General features: G+C 54.6%; 1 protein-coding gene across 2 annotated transcripts; it reads left to right on the top strand.

The window, feature by feature from the left end:
• Window positions 1,094-8,552, top strand: CCDC71 (coiled-coil domain containing 71). Of its 2 annotated transcripts, none has more exons than XM_005669536.3 (2): window positions 1,094-1,187; window positions 3,139-8,552. In XM_005669536.3, exon 2 carries the CDS (start codon window positions 3,191-3,193, stop codon window positions 4,601-4,603), a length of 1,413 nt encoding a protein of 470 aa, XP_005669593.1. In that variant the 5' UTR covers window positions 1,094-1,187; window positions 3,139-3,190; the 3' UTR covers window positions 4,604-8,552. The 2 variants fall into 2 exon arrangements, with proteins under 2 accessions (XP_005669593.1, XP_003132253.1); XM_003132205.5 differs by having other exon boundaries at window positions 1,114-1,216.

Here is an 18,617-nt window from a genome sequence, read left to right as displayed (position 1 = left end):
GAGAATCCTGGGGTTTTATGGGAAGGGAGGAGAGCTATTAACTAGCCCCCAGATGAAGCATTCATCCACCCTCCAGCTTCCACCTGGCCCCAGCTACCAAATTTGTACCACTCTACATGTTAGGACCAAAAGTTGTGACAGCATTTTTGCTTCGTAGCTCAGGAACTGAACAAGGTGCTAATTTCCCCACCATCTCATCCATGAAACAAGGGCTTCCAGGCTGGTTCTCATCCTGGTATGGGGGGCCCCTAACCAAGAGGTGACTTAGGTTAGAGCACTAGAGACCATTCTGGCCCCCCTCAGACTCCTAGTGTTAATTTTCCCCTATATCCTCTCATCTGGTGCTGTTTGGGTGGTGAACCCATCTGCTGGCCCCCAGGTTATAGATGGAAAGATAGGCCCCAGTCTCTCAGACCAAAGAACAGAAATTTGGGCACAGTTAAGACTTGAGGGAAGGCTTCCTGCCATTGAGGGAGCTGAAGCTGGACCAGGATCCTCCCACCACAACTGTCTGCATGTTCCTAAGCAAACATACTCGGGCCCACACTGTTATATTAGGACTCTCAGATTGGACACGCCTATAACTTTGGGCTTATATGCAACATGTGTGCACACCAGCCTTTCATACCACATGTGGTGGCCCCCATTCTCAGGAAGAGAAGGCCTACTGCCCTCAGAAGCTGTACCCCTGCTACAAAATAAAGGGGCTCCTGTGCAACACTCCCAGGCAGAGTGCACTCCTTTCACCCTCTGGTCAGGCAAATGGGACAGAGACAGACCTTGTCAGTAGCTCATGGGGATACTAGAGGGTGAAGGATGGCTTGGACCTTACCAGGATACCCTCCCTGGTAAGATGTCACTGAACCATCAGGCCCCTCAGAGAGGGTGTTAGGCCCCTAATCCAAGCTAGTCTGGGCTCTGGTGCAGTCCTGCCTCGGGCAGCGTCAGAAAGCACCTCTGCCCCTCAAACTCCTGCACAGGCCCCCAAGAGTTTAGGGTAGTTTTCGTTGCCACCTCCTCCAGGAAGTCTTCCTCGGTTCTTACTTGTTCCGCCCCCAGACTTTGGGGGAAACGGGGTCTCGAGGGGTCAAGGGTCACTGGGGCGGGCCAGGTCCCGGAAGCGGAAGCGCGGCGTACTTCCGGTGCGCAGCGGGCGGCCATGTTGGAGCAGCGGAGGCGGCGCAGAGGTGCGTCTTGGGTCCTTGCGGCGGCGCCGGTAGGTTGGGGCCGTGGGCCTAGCCACGCCGCGGAGGGGCCGTCCGCGAGGCGGCAGGGCGGATGGGCCGGGCGGCTGGCTCCTTCGGGACCTGCGCCCTCTGCCGGCCCGGCCGAGATCCCCAACCCCCACCCCGTGCCCAACGACCCCACCCTGGGGCTGTGCGACCCGGTCGGGCTCCCACCGCCCGCCCCGTACATTTCGCTGCCTCCAAGACCCCCGCTCCTACCCTCGGCTCGGACCCCAGGGACGCGGACTCCCAGCCTGAGGGTCCTGGTCTGCCCCCTCCCTGGTTCCACTTGGATGGGGCCTATCCCGTCCCACGTCGTTCACCAGCTTCCCCTGCCGGTCTCGGGGGCAGGTGTGAAGGGAGGTCAGGGGTCAGGCTGCAGTGTCTTGGAACTCCCAGAGGACCGCTCCCAAGGGCCCAGACCGACCTGGGCGGAAGAGCCCCCCAGTTCACCCCCAATATGTGTTCTTGGAGGTAGTGGGCCCCTCCTTACTGTACAGTTCTCAGCTTTGGAAACTACAATCCCTGGAAAAAAATAAAATAAAAGAACTAAAGTCACATGCGAGGATTGTACTTGGAGAATGGCCTCTAGAGAGGGGAGGTGCCTAGACACCTGAGGATCAAAGAATGTTTCCAAACAAAGAGCCCCAGGGCACTTCCTCCAGGGAATTCGGAATAATTCCTCTGCTCCACTAGGGCGGAGGAAGACACTGCACAGACGCACCTCCTGGCCCTAGGGACTTGCCTCATCTCAGTTGATCTTTTAATGCTCTGGTGGAACTGTGTGGTGCTGGGTTGGGCTAGTCATGATTGAGAGCTCACAGCTTCAGAGAAGCCTGGACAACTTGGGTCTTCTCAGACAGCTCCAAATGAGCTGAACTAGGTCTGCAGCCCAAGCCCTAGTTAGGATACCTCAAATCTCTAGTGTCTACTATCTTAACCATTTTACTTGGAGTCATTGGCTCCCATTGTCAGATTTTGGACTCTTGGTCTGGCTGCTTGGCTCCTGGCTGCCTAACTTTCTAGAGCTGTGTTATTAGTACCTGCTACTCATCATCTTTTTAGTTTTTATTGAAAGAGAGCCTGGCTCTTTCCTTAAGATTAGTCTCCATGGCTCTAGTGCCAGGAATTGGACCCTGTCTGGGAACTTGGAAAGCAGAACTTCTGATAGACAGGGAGCCTCCACCCTGGGCCCCTGAACAGCAGTAGCTGGAGAAACAGAGATGGTCTTGGACTTGGGTGTAAGTCTGGGACCTTTGACCAGCATTCAGAGAGCATTCAAAATTTGTACTGCCCTGCTTTCAGCTAGACTTCCCAGCCCTAACCACAGGTTCTAGTCACACCAAGTTTGTCATACTCTTTCTCACTTCGAAGCCATTGGTTGGCTGCTCCCCTTTTTGCTCCATTTCCATCTGGTCCTTTTCTCTTCATCACTCATGTCCCACCTGGGTATCCCTCTCCAGTAATCCTTCACTGACCCATTGGCAAGCTGAGCTTTGTGCCTGTGTGTATTGCCAAGAACTTAGAAGATAATCTCTATCTTGCCTTCTGTACAGGGTGTCTGGAAGATATTTGCCTATATTCCCAGTGTTAAATCTAATACTAGGGATTTGGCCAAGCCTAAATATTTCCAGGGCCCCAACAACAGGTTGGATGGCTCTGATGAGCCTATGGTCAGGTATTCTGATGAAGCTGCCTCTGACCCATATGAGTCCCCCACCTCAACCTCCCCCCCACCACCATGGTAGTTCAAACAGCCAGGATTTTACCCCAGGGAGTGTCTCATTCTGGCCAGGGTCCTTTGTATCCATAGATGTTATTGTGAAGAATGCTGGTCTTGATTGACCTGTCTACCTGTCCTGGCCTGTATCTTGGTGCCGTTCTTATTGACTTTTTTCCTCTTGCCTTGGAGGTGCCAAGCCCTGGTTTGTGGATACCCAGGCAGATCTGCAGTGCCTAATGCCATGAGCGTGGTGGTGCAGCATGTGGAGGAGAAAGCTGTGCACTCCTGGTCGCGGATCTCCACGGCAGGGAAGAAGGCCCTGGAGGAGGCGCTGCTTGTCTTTAACCCTATGAGCCAGGATCTCAGTGCCACTGAGGCCCAGCTTGTGGCCTTCCTGCAGGGCCTGCGGGATGATGGCTTCCAACCTACCATCCTGCGGAGCGGTGATGTCTATGGCTATAGTTCATGCACAGCCAACCCCCCAAGCCAGACAAAGCTGCAAGCTCGTGCCCCCATGCCAGCTGCCACATCACCTCCAGCCAGTGCTCCCCGAACTCCCATGCAGCTTTCTGCAGGCCAGGCCACACTGCTTCCCATGCCACTGTCTGGCAGGCTGGCCAAAGCGTCCACACCACCTCTCACCAAGCATGCCACCACCAACCTGCTACTGAACTCCCTGAAGCAGTCAAGTGCCAGCCATGCCCAGGGTGCAGCAGTGGGCTTTCCCACCCACCTCTATCCAGGTGTCTACCCTGCCATGCGGCTGTCCGTTGTACTTGAGGCCCTGGTTCCACTCAAGACTCCCATACCCTGCTTGAGTGCCAAGCACAAGGCACAGTCAGTGCAGCTCTCACTTGCAGACTCTCCCCTGAAGCTGCGGAGAGGTCCAGGGAAGAGCCCGGGGAATTCCCAGCCCAAAGTTCCCAGAAAAGCCACAAGCAAGGGCCCCAAGGGTCTGACTCAAAGAGGCTCCAGGGCTGGACCCCGACAAGGCAATGGGCCCCAGAACAAGACCTACAAAGCCACTGGGTCCCTCAGCAGCCCACGAATGAAAGGTGGCTGTTCACTGGGCACCAAAATAGCCCAGGCCAAAGCTGCCCGTGCTCAGGCCAAGGTGGCTAGAACACAGGCCAAAGTTGCCAAGGCGCGGGCAAAAGCCAAGGCAGCACAGATCAAGGCTAAAGCCAAGGCAGCTCGGGCCAGGGCCAAGGCCAAGGCCAAGGCAGTGCAGGCCAAGGCCAAGGCCAAGGCAGCACGGGCCAGGGCCAGGGCCAAGTCCAAGGCAGTGCGGGCCAATGCCAAGGCAGTGCAGGCCAAGGCCAAGGTGGCTCGGATCCAGCCCAGGGGCAGGGGCAGGCCAAAAAGGTCTGTTCAGGCCAGGACTGCAAGGAAGGGCCAGAAAAGATGCCCCGAGACTGTGGGGCAGAAGAGGAAAAGGGCTGATGAGGAAAAGGATCTTCCTCCCCGGAAGAGAACACGTCTTGGGCCCCAATCCCCTAAGATGTGGTTAGGACGTGGAACAGCAAAGCTCCTGAGATTCCAGGCCATCAAGGTGGACAGGAGGTCCTCAGATGATGAGGTGCGGCAGCAGGCTCAGCAGATCCTCCATGTGAACCTTTCTCCTATAATACAGCTCCAGCCATTGCTGCCATAATTGGCACCCTGATGACAGTGTTCGGGGAGACTGAGTCCACTTGTCTGTGTGGTCATTGTCACAGAGTGCAATGCCCATGGATTCCATAACCCCAAGGACTCTGGGGTGCCTCTCCAGTCCCTGAGAGCCACTGGCGTCCTGAAGGACATGGGTGGGGTGGGCAGGTGGGAGGGGTGGTCTCATGGTGCAATGCACTGGGACTTGTTACTCTTCGAATTGTATGTCCACTGTTCCATCTATCACGTTTTATACCTTTCCACCTTCTAGTCTTCCTGCCCACCCTCCAAGGTCTTTGTGTGTGTGACTGCAAGTAGATGGGTTTGAGCATATAAGAAAAGCAGCCCCAGGAACAGAGATGTCAGAGATGGTGCTGCGGGCAGGTCATGATGTGATTGAAAGAGCAGCTTCCAAGGCCCTGAGGGTGGGGGCAGAGCCTCTCTGAAGTGGGAAACCTCCCCTTGAGGTTCCCCTGATTTGTTATCCAGACAGGTTCCTTAGAGGAGGACAATAGGTAGCTCTGTGAGGAACCTCGCAGGCAGTGTGGCCCTGTCTCCCAGCCTGCACTGGCTGAAACCTTGGGGCTTTTCCTGGGCTTATTTGGAGCAGGGCCAGACCTAAATAGTCTGAAGTACCTCTGCCTGTTCTCCCCTCTGCTTCTTCCAGGAGCAGGTCTAGCCTCAACTTCCCCAGTTGGTGGTAAGAGGTTGGGAGTTGAGTCAGAGGCCACAGAGTCCCATCACTGACCAAGGAATTCTTTTGGATGAGTAGCATGCTACAGTAGCTGAGACTGGAGGGTTTCCACACTTCCTCTCACAGTGCTTTCTGCCTGGGTTCCAAGTCCTCTGTCTAATCCCAGGTCCAACCTCAGCATGCTTTCCAACAGGGGCCTCTGTTTCACACATTATTGTTTTCTGCTTTGGAGAGGGGAGGGTCCTGAGCCCTGAACAAAACTAGCTCCCTGCCCATCTGCCAGACCTTCACTGGCTGCCCAGCCTCGGGCTGGCAGGGAGGGGGACACATTCCCCAAAGGCTCCTGGAGACCAATACCCTTTCATGGCTGGGGTGGAAACCTCATTTGAATGAGAATCAGATCTTTTCTTTCTCTGTGGGTGAGTCTGAACCTTGGCCTCACTAGCACCAGCTGTATTGGATGGCAGATCTGTGGAGGCTCTGTGTGCTTCTTGGTGCCCCCCTTCCCCTTTTCTGTATATCGTGGCTGCTATCAATATCCTTCCCCTAAGTGTGGCTTCCCCAGGCTCTGGGGACCCCTTTGCTCCCAGCTGCACCATGTCCCCACAGCCCTTCAGGTTCCTTGCCTCTGACAGCCCTGCTTTTATCTACCATTTGAGTATGGGGAAGACCTGAGGGCCACACTCAGATCCTCAAGGGCGGCTCCAGCTAGGGGCCCACTCTGCATCCCTTCTCAGCCCTGATTCTAGTTCCCACTGCCCAGGACCTTCAGCCAGGCTAGGCCCCCATCTTTCAGCTCTGCTGCTGCTGCCACTGGTGGCTAAGAGGTAATCTCTTTTCCTGAGAGCCATCTAGAAGGGACAAAGAAATCACGAGGCCTCCCCTGTAGGATGGGGCAAGGTGGCAGGTTACCCCTAGGATCTCTACTCAGACCCTGCCCTTCCCAGTCCAGACTCCCTGAACAACTGGCCAGGAGGTGCCAGATATCCTTCCTCCACCTGGCTGCTCAAGGGGCAGCTGCTATCCAATTACTGGCAACCTGATTATTGGCCATGGCCAGAGCCTTTGAACTCTGAGCATTCATGTGTGGCCTCCATGGCCTTGAGTTTTGCATTGTCAGTCACCTGCAGGTAGGGAGGAGGGTATGGGCTCTGGAGATGGTATCTTCGGAATTTCTTAGGAAAGTTCAGCCCTGTGGGAGTTCAGGTCATTGCTTGGGCCTGTGCTGTGAAATTTTGCAGGGGGACAGGAACGAACGATGCATCTACTGCCTAGTCTGTCTCCTTGGGCAGTCCCCTAAGGCTCTCACCATTGCTCCTTTTGTGACTCTTGGAATGGGAAAAGGCATGGCGTTGAGAATGTGATCTCAGAATGATCCTGGCAGCAGAAAGACCTGGTGGTGAGCACAGAGTGGTAAGACTGTGTGCCCATATGTACAGGTCTGGGATCTGGGGTCAAAGCCTGGCTACTGACCAGCCTTTGTGGTCACAGGTGTTGAGAATGTCACCATTCAGCTGGACCTAAAGGATGCCTTTTAGTTTACCCACCTCATCATGACTTTCAAGGCGACCCAGTGCTCCAGCATGGGGGCTTGTTCTCTGCCTCCTGACCTGATGGCCATCAGTGATGGTTGCCCCTGGTGTCCCAAGGACCCCCCCCTTCCCCCCCACCTCCTGTTCCCCGGACAGTCCACCCAGCGGCTCTGCTCCTTGAGCACTCAAAGGACCATGGTTATTCCCTTTTTTTTTTTTTTTTTTTTTTTTTTTGGTCTTTTTGCCATTTCTTGGGCCGCTCCCTCGGCGGCATATGGAGGTTCCCAGGCTAGGGGTCCAATCAGAGCTCCAGCCGCCGGCCTACTCCAGAGCCACAGCAAGGTGGGATCCGAGCCGCGTCTGCGACCTACACCACAGCTCACAGCAACGCCGGATCCTTCACCCACTGAGCAAGGCCAGGGATCGAACCCGCAACCTCATGGTTCCTAGTCGGATTCATTAACCACTAAGCCACAACGGGAACTCCCATAGTTATTCCTGACACGTGTACCACTACTTTGCCCATGACTGCTCAGGACTTTCCTGGGATCCTTCCTGCCCCTGGCTACAGAGTGACCTTGTCTGTGACCAGTGTTACTCAGACATCAAGCCTTCCATTGAAGGAGAGTGGGTAGGAGGGTTGGGCTCGCTTCTTCACAGGTAATTTTCAAGGTTCTGGACCCAGCCATTCTTGTGGAGAGCCCAAACAACCCCAAGATTCAGGATAATTATCCCCACAGCCAGTCCTGTACCCCTGTGTCAACAAAATGAGATAATTTCTGGAGGTGGGTTGTGATCCTGCCTGGGTATGTGTACCAGTGGTGTAGGGTGGCAGGCAAGTCAGTTCAGTCCTCTAAGGATTGTTCCCCAGCTCTGACCCATCATGGTCCTCTGTTGTCCCTGTTATTGCTTTCCAGTACTGTTCCTGATGCCTATGCCCAGTGCATGGGGACTGGCCTTATGGGTAGCAGTTTTCATCTCTGTCCCTTATAGTTCCCTCATCACTGAATTCCTTTGTGAGGCCCCACTTTGATCCTCAATACTGCTGTCCATGCCAGCCCAATAGCTGACCCCATCTCTGTCCCATCACTGTACCTCATAACTCTCTGTAAGCCACTGTCATAGTTCCCCATCATTCCACCATCATTATCACCTGTTGCTGCCCTTTGCCCTTTGATTCATCACCTGGCCTTAACTGGTACCCCATGTCCCTAAGCCTCCTCCATATGGCACCAGGGCATTGCTGCATGTGACCTCTTTCTTGTCAAGAAGAAGTGTTGTTAAACAAGAGAGACATAATCGAGACTCAGCAGGGCAGCCCAGAGCCAGTACGGGAGAGTACCAGAACAGGAGGACAGACTCCAAACTAGCTTTTTCTCTATGTTCTCCACTCACCTTGACTTGGATCATTACTAGCTACTCACCTGGACACCTACCCACCCCTCCCCCATTCTGGAGCAGCTGTTGCGTGTTTCTCCAATCAAAAGGGGAGCTCTGGCAAAGGGATACAGGAGGTGGCTTGGTAGCTGACTTGAGCTGTGTAGAGAAAAAGGAGCCACAGACCATGGTTTTCTATCCATGTGTTCATTTAACAAGTGCCCATGGAGCCCCACTGTGTGCCAGGCATCTTCTGGGCAGTGCCCAGTGGGAAGCAGATAAAGGAGTTATTTGTTTTGGAACTGACAGGAAAATGAGAAAGGCAGTCAATAAATAAGCTAACAAACAAACCTTATGTGATTTGGCTGGGTAATCAGCTGATTTCTGAGTTGAGTAATGCACTGGGGAATAGAATCCTGTTTGTTTTTTTGTTTTGTTTTGTTTTGTTTTAAATGGCTACACCTATGGCATATGGAAGTTCTGGGGCAGGGATTGAATCCAAGCTGCAACTGTGGCAATGCTGGATCCTTTAGCCCATTGGATCAAATCTGTGCCTCTGCAGTGACCCAAACCTCTGCAGTCAGATGGAATCCTTTATTGCCTTGAGGAAGCAGGCTTCAAATATCTAGAAATGCCAGAAAGCGTTGATCAGGAACCAGTGGGATATACAGATCTCAGCTCATGAGTGGTATCATGTCTGGAGCAGCACAGAGGTGGAATTTTCACCATTAGGCCGTGGTGATTCTCAAATGGTATGCTCAGGAGAGCAGAGATGGGAGAGTCCCACAGCATGGATGCTGGGGGAAGTGGCTGCAGTGATGTAGAGAGGGGAGAGACCTCCTTCACCAATTCCTTTCCCTCTGCCCCACCCATAGAGGGATAATGACCAGTGTACCTAAGAGATCTCTGTGTCTCAAAAGCTTCTGCATGTGACTAACCTCCATGCAAACTTCTCCAAAGTGCACACCCTGAGTGATAGGCCCCAGGGAGTGCTCAAGGGACACCCCTTCTATTACTATGCTCTCTATGAGCTTGTGGCCCGAGTCAGCTGCCTGTGTTATGGCCATGCCTCTGAATGCGGGCCTGTACCTGGGGCCCCAACCAACGTGGAAGGCATGGTGATTACCACAGGAGGGGCATCCTGTGACTGGTTGAGAAGGCAAGCTGGGGGACTGGGCAGACTCATGTGGTTCTCCTCCCTGTCAGGTGCATGACCTTTGCATCTGCCACCACCACACAGCTGATAACCGCTGAGGGCACTGCCAGGACCTGCACCAGGACCACCCATGGCAGGCAGCAGAGCCTGGGCACCCCTATGCCTGCTGGGGTAGGTGCCATGCCCTATTCTGTCTAGCCATACTTGCCATGGGTCAGCCCACTCCATATCTACCTCCCTTGTTCTGCTCCAGAATGTGAGTGTCATGGGCATGCCTGCAGTTGTCACTTTGACATGGTCCTGTATCTTGCATCTGGCAACACGAGTGGAGGTGTGTGTGATGCATGTCAACACAACGCAGCTAGGCGCCCCTGTGAGCTCAGCCAGCCCTTCCTCCACCAAGATCCCCAAGAGGATCCCCTGTCCCTTCACTCCTGTAAAGGTGAGAGCTCCAACCCCCAGTCCCAATTCTGACTCTGACTCTTGAACTTCGTTGGTGGTGTCTCACCCGACTGTATTCGCTTCTGACCACTGGTCCAGCCTGTGACTGTGATCCTGTGGGTACCGTGGAAGGGGATTTGTGTGATGCCCACACAGATGGAACCTGAGGCCTCCTCTCTGGGCAGTGTCGTTGCAAAGTTCATATCTGGTGCCAGCGCTGTGACTCCTGCTGGCCTGGTCACTATGGCCTGAGCCCCACCCAGTCAGAGGGATGCCAGCGTGAGTGACCCTCAGAATGGACTTCCACCTCCATGTCTTCCTTGCTCTGCCCCTAATTACCCTAATAACACACACACACCTACTCCTGCAGCAGTCCCACCAGCACTCTAACAGCCCTGTGCCTTAGCCTGCAGGAGCAATCCCCAGGGCCAGGTCCTGGCACTCCCCCACCTATGATCCTTCCAGTGGTAGCTGTCACTGCAAATGCTTTGTCTGTGGTTGGGACTGATGCCATTGTCTAATGAGACTTGACTCACCTTCTGATTTGACATTGATTTTGGGCACTGAGCTTCTACAAGCTGACAACGCTGTAATCAGTGTGCCTGTAGACTGAGCCTTGCAGATGGGTTGGTGTCACTTCCTGACCTGGTCTCTAGAATCAGTGTCACCTTGGCTAGCTGAACCATTACCTGCCCTCAGGTGGGAGTTTGGGGAACAAAAGGAAGAAAAGCATTTAAAGGAGTTACAACAGTATTATGCACTGAGTTTAAAGGTGTTTCACAGCAAATGTATTTGAAGGAATACTCATGCCTCTCCCTGAACATTACAAATCCTTTAACCTTTATTTCACCCCTTAGCGTGTCCTCATCTTCTTACCTCTTCCCTCCTCTCCATGAGCCTGTGCAAGAGTACACCAGTGTCTCTTCTCTCCTTCTCAGCTGGAGACATTAGAGCATTCAAGCCCTGCACTCACCCCTCTTCTCCTTGCAACAAGTGGACCCAGTATCCAGATTTCCAGGCCCCTGAACCGTCTCTTCTTGCTGTCCTTCCTCCAACCCCTACTCTCTCTTATGCCCCAAGTTCTGGGGTCTGATCCATGACTCTAGGCTGTCAGCCCTGTGACTGTGACTTTGGGGGTGCCCACAGCAAAAGATACAAGGCAGGGCCTGAGGGTCTGGGTCAGGTGACAAGAATTTGGAATTGACTCTGTCCCCTCCCTACTCCCACACTGGCCTGGGTGTTCTGCAGAGGAGGGCTTCTGCCTGTGCTGCCCCCACCTCTACGGCTGCCACTGCCATGATCTCCAATCTGGGTTCTTCTGCGCTGCCCTCAACCAGGCCACTACTGAAGCTGAGCTTAGCCAGGGCCTCCAGCCTACCAACCCCTGGCTGCCTGTGAGTGTTCAGGAGGAGCAGGGGCAGGAAGAAGTCAAGGCTCATACCTCAGGACTCAGGGGGAGGGAGTGTCCAGAGTGAGCTGGTTGGTAGAAGAGGCTGGACAGGGTTAGGAAGATGAGGCAAGTCCAGATAGGGTGGTATCAGCATGGTTAGAAGATTGGTGTCTTGGAAAGAGCCCATATCCCCAGAGTAGGGTGGAAGAGGACAGGGCTAGGATGTTGGAGGACACTGACACCTGAATGCCCCCAGGGAGCCCCCTGGCCTGCTCCTCCCCACTGTACACAAGCCCCAGAGACTTCCCCCAGTTGGCTCAGGCCCCAACTTCAGAGACAGCGTGACCCTGAATGTGTCCTCCGTTCTGCCAAGTGAGCCCGTTATAGTCAATAGCTGCCCAAGGTGAGGAGTCTGAGGAACAGGGTTGGGTCACAGGTCACTAGGTCTTAGTAAGGATGGGGCCCAAGCCCTGGGGATTTGGGTTTCTGAAGTCTTAGAGGAATGGGAACCTAAATCCTGAGAGTCCTAGGTCCTGGAGTGCTCTGGGCCTGGGAGTTTGTGCCTCATATCCAGGCCCCAAAGGGGCCTCTGCCCCTGTATCTGGGAGCTGGCTCCCCACTGTGGACTGGCTCGGACTTTGCACATGTGGTTGATGGCACCGGCCTCTCTCTGCTGGCACCCACAGTGCCTCGTATCCTGGAGTACGACATTGTCCTACGCTAAGAGACCCAGGTCAGTGGGTACCAGGCAAGTGGATGAGTGGTTCTGGGTGGTGGGTAGGGGCAGCTCTATGATTGCTGACCCTTAAGCCTAGGCATCTGAAGACTGGCAGGCGTTAGTGCCTGTGCCCAATCCCAGCCCAGTACCTGATGTGCCCATCTGCTGCCCTCAGAGCAGTTGTTTCAGGCAGCCTTAACCCATGTACACAGGTAGGCCACACCCTGTGACCCCTAGTACCAAGACCCTACTACATAGCCAACACATTTGGAACGTTACCCAAAGTGGAGAACACCCAACATGGTACAGCATCATGTCATAGAACAATCACACAAAGGCCTAATTTAAAACAGAGCAGGGAGTTCCCATTGTGGTTCAGCTGGCTAAGAACCTGACTAGTATCCACGAGGATATGGGTTTGATCCTTGGCTTCACTCAGTGGGTTAAGCATCCAGCATTGCTGCAAGAGAATGCAGCTCAGATCTGGCATGGCTATGGTGTAGCTTGGCAGCCATGGCTCTGATTCGACCTCTAGCCTGGAAACCTCTATATGCTGTGGCCCTAAAAAAAACAAAAACAAAAACAGGGTTTAAGAAGTTGGTCTTTTTCCATTAGTTGAATGATAAAATGTTGGGCCCCATATCTGCACAATGGAAATGGGTATTCCTGGGACCACATGATCATGACCTCCTTACCCCACCCTTACTCCTCTCCTCCCTCCCTGCAGAGCTGTAGTTCTATCCAGACTTTCTGCTTCGAACCTGGAACATGCTACTCCATGACCCTGCAGCTGTGGCAGACCAAGGGGGTGTGGAGACCTGGGGGTGGGGTGGTGGCAGCACCATCCTTCTGGATTCAGTGAGATCCTAGGGGCTTCACTCCACCTCTGGGGGTACAAAAATGATAGGACAATATGGATGCCATGGGTCCAAGGGACAGGGGGTCATGGAGGCCTAGAGTTACACCAAGAAGATTGAGGCAGATGAAGAGTGTAGGAAGGGATATCCATGCAGGGGAGAAGCACATGCCAAGGATAGACTGTGAGACAGGCAGGGACCAGACCTCAAAGGAAGGGATTTGAGCAGGAACAAGATGGAGAGAATGGATTGTTAGGGGGAGGCTGCTGCCATGATTCTGAGTGAGAGGTGACATTGCCTGGACTAGATTGGGGCCATTGGAGGGGAAGGAAAAACAGACTTCAAAGAGAAACAGGAAAGGGTCAGGCAGGAACTGTGAGGGCCACATGAGGAAGTTCCAGTGTAGATGTTAGTGAATGGAGCTGGGCCCACTAGCCCCTACCCACCACCCTCTGCCTTCTTACTAGCTCATGCTCCTGCCACTGGTGAAAGAGTTGCCCGGACTGAGATCTGTGGACCCTGGCACCACTGGGCAATTGCAGGAACTCCACAGGGTGGGCTGCATGGAGGCAGTGTGGGTGAGCCTCTCCAGCACCATACCTGAGTCCTGGGTCTGCCTCATCTGCAGCATCTCAGCACTGCTCCATGGGGGTGGCTCTGGTGAGTATGTGGCCCTAACTTGAGGGTGCTGAAGGATGGGGATTGCAGGAGGCATCATGAGGTTCATCTGGTCTTGCCTTTTCTCCTGCCAACATGTGAATGCCACCCCCAGGGTTCACTGAGCACTGAGTGTGCCTTACTGGGTGGGCAGTGCCCCTGCTGTCCTAATGTTGTTGGTCATGTTTGTGACCACTGCATGCCTGGACCATGTGGCTTCGGGCCCACCAGCTGCAGTGGTGAGCCTTCAGGGCCAGTGGATATGTGATCTGGGACCAGTCATCTCCTTTCTCTGCATGGCTTGCTCACCCTGCCATTTCTCAGAGTGTCACTCCCACACCAAAGGTGCCAACAGTGCCATCTGTAACCCTGTGTGGGGACAGTGCACATACTGGACAGGCTTTGCTGGTCACTGCTCTGACTAATGCCTCCCCAGCTGGTGGGGCTTCCCCCACTGTCAGCCGTGTGCCTGTAACAGGCATGCTGATTTGTTCCACCTATTCATTCTGCCAGGACCGCCACTAAGCCACCACGGGCCGGCACTGTGAGAGGTGAGGCTGGCACTGGCAGAATTGGGGAGGAATTGTGATGAGAGGGTGAGGCCCCATTCCATGTGCTACTGCCCCCAGGTGCTTGGATGGCTACTACAGAGACCCCGCCCTGGGCTTAGGCCAGCAGTGCCAGCCCTACCTCTGTCTTGAGCCTGGGACTTCCTGACATGTGGCAGCACAAGTGGATGTGTTCTGTGCCTCTGTGCCCCTGGCTATGTAAGTGAGGCATAGTTGGCTGTGACAAACCCATGGCCCTGCTGTCTGGTTCACAATCCCTTCAGGTCTAGGAGGCAAATCTTTGCCAGTGCCTCCTGTGTCTTGGGCTGCAGTCTAGGCACCTCTCCTCAAGGAGCTCCCCGTTCTTGAGGAATTATAGACATAGAACTTGTAAGCCAAAAAGGTGGACCATAATGTAGCTGTTGTATTCTCTGCCCTCCTGGATGGACCTCAGACTTTCTGGCTGGTTAAGTGGGATCCAGGGACTCCAAAGGTACTGGAAAACACCTGAGGCATATCCTCCACACATATCCCAACCCACTCCAGGCCTCTACTGTGACCACTGCTCCTCTGCTACTTTGGGTTCCCTTGGCCAGGAGGAGATGCCAGAAGGAGTCCATGTTGGCCCTGCCAGTATAACAACAACATTGATCCACATGATCTGGGTGCCTGTAACTCCCACAGTGGGCACTGCATCAGCATTGTCTGTACCACAGCCACAGCCCTGGCCATGCTTACTGCAGGCCTGGCTTCCACAGCAGTGCCCTGCACCCAGGCGTGAGTGTGTGGGTGGGATGGGTGAGGACATCCTAAGGTGGGCGGGTGGGCTCCCTTTCCTCAGACCCTGTCAAGCCCTTCTTCTCCCCTGGCTGCAGCTGTGACCCCTGGGGCAAGGTGCCTATCTGGGGCTGAAACCTGTTTTTGCAACCAGGTCAGTAGGTGGTGCCCCTGCTGCCCCCACATGCTGGGGCAGGACTTTAGCCACTGTACCCACCTCTTCTGGAACCTGGGGAGGCCCCGGGGCTGCGAGCCCTGCAGCTGCCATGTGCAACACATTTTGCAGCAGGTGTGTCACCCAGTGAGTGAGCCCATGTTGCCCATAGCATGTGGCAATGGCCAGGTGTAAGTGAGTGTGTGTCTGATGACAGGGTGTGATTTATGGCTGATGCAAGTGTTAATTGATCACCAGCACTGATGTGTGTGGCTGCAGACAGCCGTGTGTCTGTGTTCTTGTGTGACATTAACTATGAGCAGGCATGAGACTACATGGGCCCAACCTGCATACCGCCACGCATTAGGTGTAGGAGAAGCACTGTGAGTGGGTCAGAGCAAGCAAAGGCGACTGTGCATGGCAGGTGTGGGGCAGGAGTGGAACTGGGATGGAGGCTGAGGAGACAGAGTGGAAGGATTCAGGGTGGAGGGTGAGGATGGAGAGCTGGTAGAAGCAGAGATGGATGGCCATGAGAAGCAAGTGTTCCCAGAAGAAAGGTCAGTGACTGAAGGAGATGAAGTCCGAAGTGTGTCCTTGGGTCCTTGGTGAGGAGAGGGTGGGAGTCAGGGAGTGAGGGTGTGGAGACAGTGGGGCGCTTGACTCGGGACACAGAGGAGCAGGTCAGTAGTTGAGAACCCAAGGGGCTGGTCTGTGGGAGGTGAGGCTGACAATGTGGGAGTGTGGGGGCCGGCCAAAGGGAGTCAGACCAAAGGGAGCAGGAAGGGAGAAGCCTTCAGCCAAGCGGGGGTTTGGGTGCAGCCCAAGCAAGAGTAGGGCTGAAAGGAGGACTGTGTGCTGCCTCTGAGTGCGCATGTCCTTCTCCCTCCCCACAGGAGGCTCTTTGTCTCTGCTGACCGGCCATGCTCTCCTCCTTCAGGTCACAGGGCAGTGCCCCTGCCAGGAAGGATTTGAGGGTCTCACATGCTCCCAATGTCAGGATGGGTACTGGGGAGACTGGGAGCAGTTGTGCAAAGGTGGGCATGGCACTCACAAAATCCACTGGCAGGGGTGAGGCTGCCCTGACAGACCCTCTGTGGGGTGGCAGGGAAGCAGCAGGTTTGTTCCAAGGGACAGCACAAAGTGTTCATTGCTCTTTCATCCACAACTTCAAGAAATACTCTTATGGAGTTCCCATTGTGGCTCAGTGGAATCAAATCTGACTAGGAACCGTGAGGTTGCAGGTTCGATCCGTGGCCTCACTCAGTGGGTTAAGGATCCGGTGTTGCTGTGAGCTATGGTGTAGACTGGCAGCTGCAGCTCTGATTGGACCCCTAGCCTTAGAACCTCCATATGCCATGAGTGTGGGCCTAAAAAGCAAAAAAAGAAAAAAGAAAGAAAGAAATACTCATGAAGCAGCTGGAGGGAAATAGCATTAGTGAGACCAGGTAGGGTAGGCCTGAAGAGGGGACACATTGGGTGGCTCTTTCCTGATCCCACATGCCAGTCTTCACCCTATCTGACCCCTGATTGGGCTGTAGAGCTCCCGGAGCCCCGTGCCATTTTCCTGCCTAAAGGCTTCCATGCCTGGGTAGATGTCAGTGCCCATGGCTGTCCTGAGTAGTGGCTTGAGTGAGGGTTCTCACAGTCACTCAGGCCTATTCTCCTCCATCAGGCTTCTTGGAGGCAAGGTTATGGTGACTGCCACCTGCTCCCACCGTGACCCCATCTCTCCCCCACAGACTGTGCCTGTGATCGTCAGGGCTCCATCTTGCCCAGCTGTGACCCCACACACAGGCTCCTGCCGCTGCAGAGAGGACATCTCAGGGCTGGGGTGCTGAGCATGTGCCTGTGGCTCCAGAGGAGTCTTCCCACACTGCATGTCCTGCCTTCCCAGTTTCACCTCCTAGGACCAACACCTGGCTCTTCTCCAGCTGCAGCTGGGCACTGTGGCCAGGGTGGCGGCTGCCTTACTCGAGGGGATGCCTGGCTGGGGTGCTGGGGATCAGGGAAGACACCTGCAGGCCCTAGAAGGGGTACTCCAGCAGACACAGATACTCCTGGAAGCTCCTTCCCCCGCTGTGGGGCCCCTGTGACAACTTACAGAGTGGATAGCTGGATGCAGGCAAGGGGTCTGGGGTCAGCAGGGAGGAGGTCTCCAGCTAGCTTCCCAGGGTCAGGGACTCAGAGGGTCTCAGGTTGGCCTGAGAGTGAGGTGAGGTTTCTTGAGTGAGGAATCAGGGAGGAAAGGGCATCTCTGGCCAGGCTGATATTCCTTCTTCCCATAGCTGTGTTGGGCCATACACTGTGGACCACTGGAGAGTTGGAGCAGAGAGAGAGCCATGGTTTAGGGGGCAATGTGAACGACTAGAAGAACTATCCTGGGAGCTAGACCATGTTAAGTACATGGCTTGGCTGAAGAAGGTTACAGGAATCCAAGGGTAGGCCAAGTGGACAAGTGGGTGGGCAGCAGTGAGGGTAGGGGCTAGGCTGGGGCAGAAGGAAGGGACCAGGTGCTTTGCTTATGTATCAGGGGACCCAGTAGGCTGATTGACCCTGCCTCAGACAGTGGAGCCCTGAGACACCCCTCTGTCTATTGTTCCCATTCCCTGCAGATGCTGAGGCCCACATTTCCTCAGCTGCCCTGTTTTCTCAAGAGGCCATGCTTGAAGCCCAGGTCATGGTCACACTTGGAGGACAAATCAGCATCCTAGGACAGGCCCAAGAGGCCTGATGAAGGGCAGAGCAGCTACTGTGGGGGACAGGCTCAGAGGGACAGCTTCGTGGCAGCTGAAATTGAAGGGGCTGATCAACAGGGTCCAGAGGCTACACCCTCTGCTTCTGAGACTCCTAGTCAAAGCTGGAATGGTGGAGTTCCCGTCATGGCTCAACAGAAATGAATCTGACTCGTATCCATGAGGACACAGATTCGGTCCCTGGCCTCGCTCAGTGGGTTAAGGATCCGGCTTTGCCATGCGTTGTGGTGTAGGTCGCAGATGCGGCCCGGATCTGGCATTGTTGTTGCTGTGGCATAGGCTGGCGGCTACAGCTCCAATTCAACCCCTAGCCTGGGAACCTCCATATGCTGTGGGTGTGGCCCTTAAAAGACAAAAAAAAAAAAAAAAAAAAAAAAAATATCTGTGAAGATACAGATCACTGTGGGATGTTTTGCCAAGGCAAGGATTCTCTCCTAGGGGTACACTGGGTGTAGGACAATGGGAGGTCTGGGACATGGGCTCCTCACTGGATCCCCTACCTTGTTGGCAGGAATGCAGGGGTCGGAGAACTGGGCTGGCCTATGTTCCTAGGCCCTATGCTGTTCCCTCTTGTCCTGGGACCTTGCCCACCACTGAGTGGGCTCTGGTTATGTCCCGTAGTTCCTTCTATGGCCTGGACATAGCAGTCACAGCCTTGGAGCATTGTCAGCAACTGGCACAGCACCATGAGGGCCATAGAGGGGAGCATGGAGGAGTCATAGGGTACCATGGCTTGGCCATGGGGTTGCAGGAGACACAGTCCACACGTGACCCACCCCCACCAGCTACAGCAAGTCCAAGCCACTGCAAGCTCCATGAGAATCCAGGCCTGGGAGATGTGGCATTGTGCAAGGGGGCCTTGGGGTGTGGCCACCATGGCTCATGTGCAAGCAACCGTACAGACCATCCAGCATTTCCTCTTGGGCACATGTCTGCTTGTGTGTCTGTTCATAGCTGAGGACAG

The sequence above is a fragment of the Sus scrofa genome, chromosome 13, assembly GCF_000003025.6.
Source record: "Sus scrofa isolate TJ Tabasco breed Duroc chromosome 13, Sscrofa11.1, whole genome shotgun sequence".
NCBI classification, from domain to species: domain Eukaryota; kingdom Metazoa; phylum Chordata; class Mammalia; order Artiodactyla; family Suidae; genus Sus; species Sus scrofa.
This window is presented reverse-complemented; position numbering and strand designations above follow the sequence as displayed.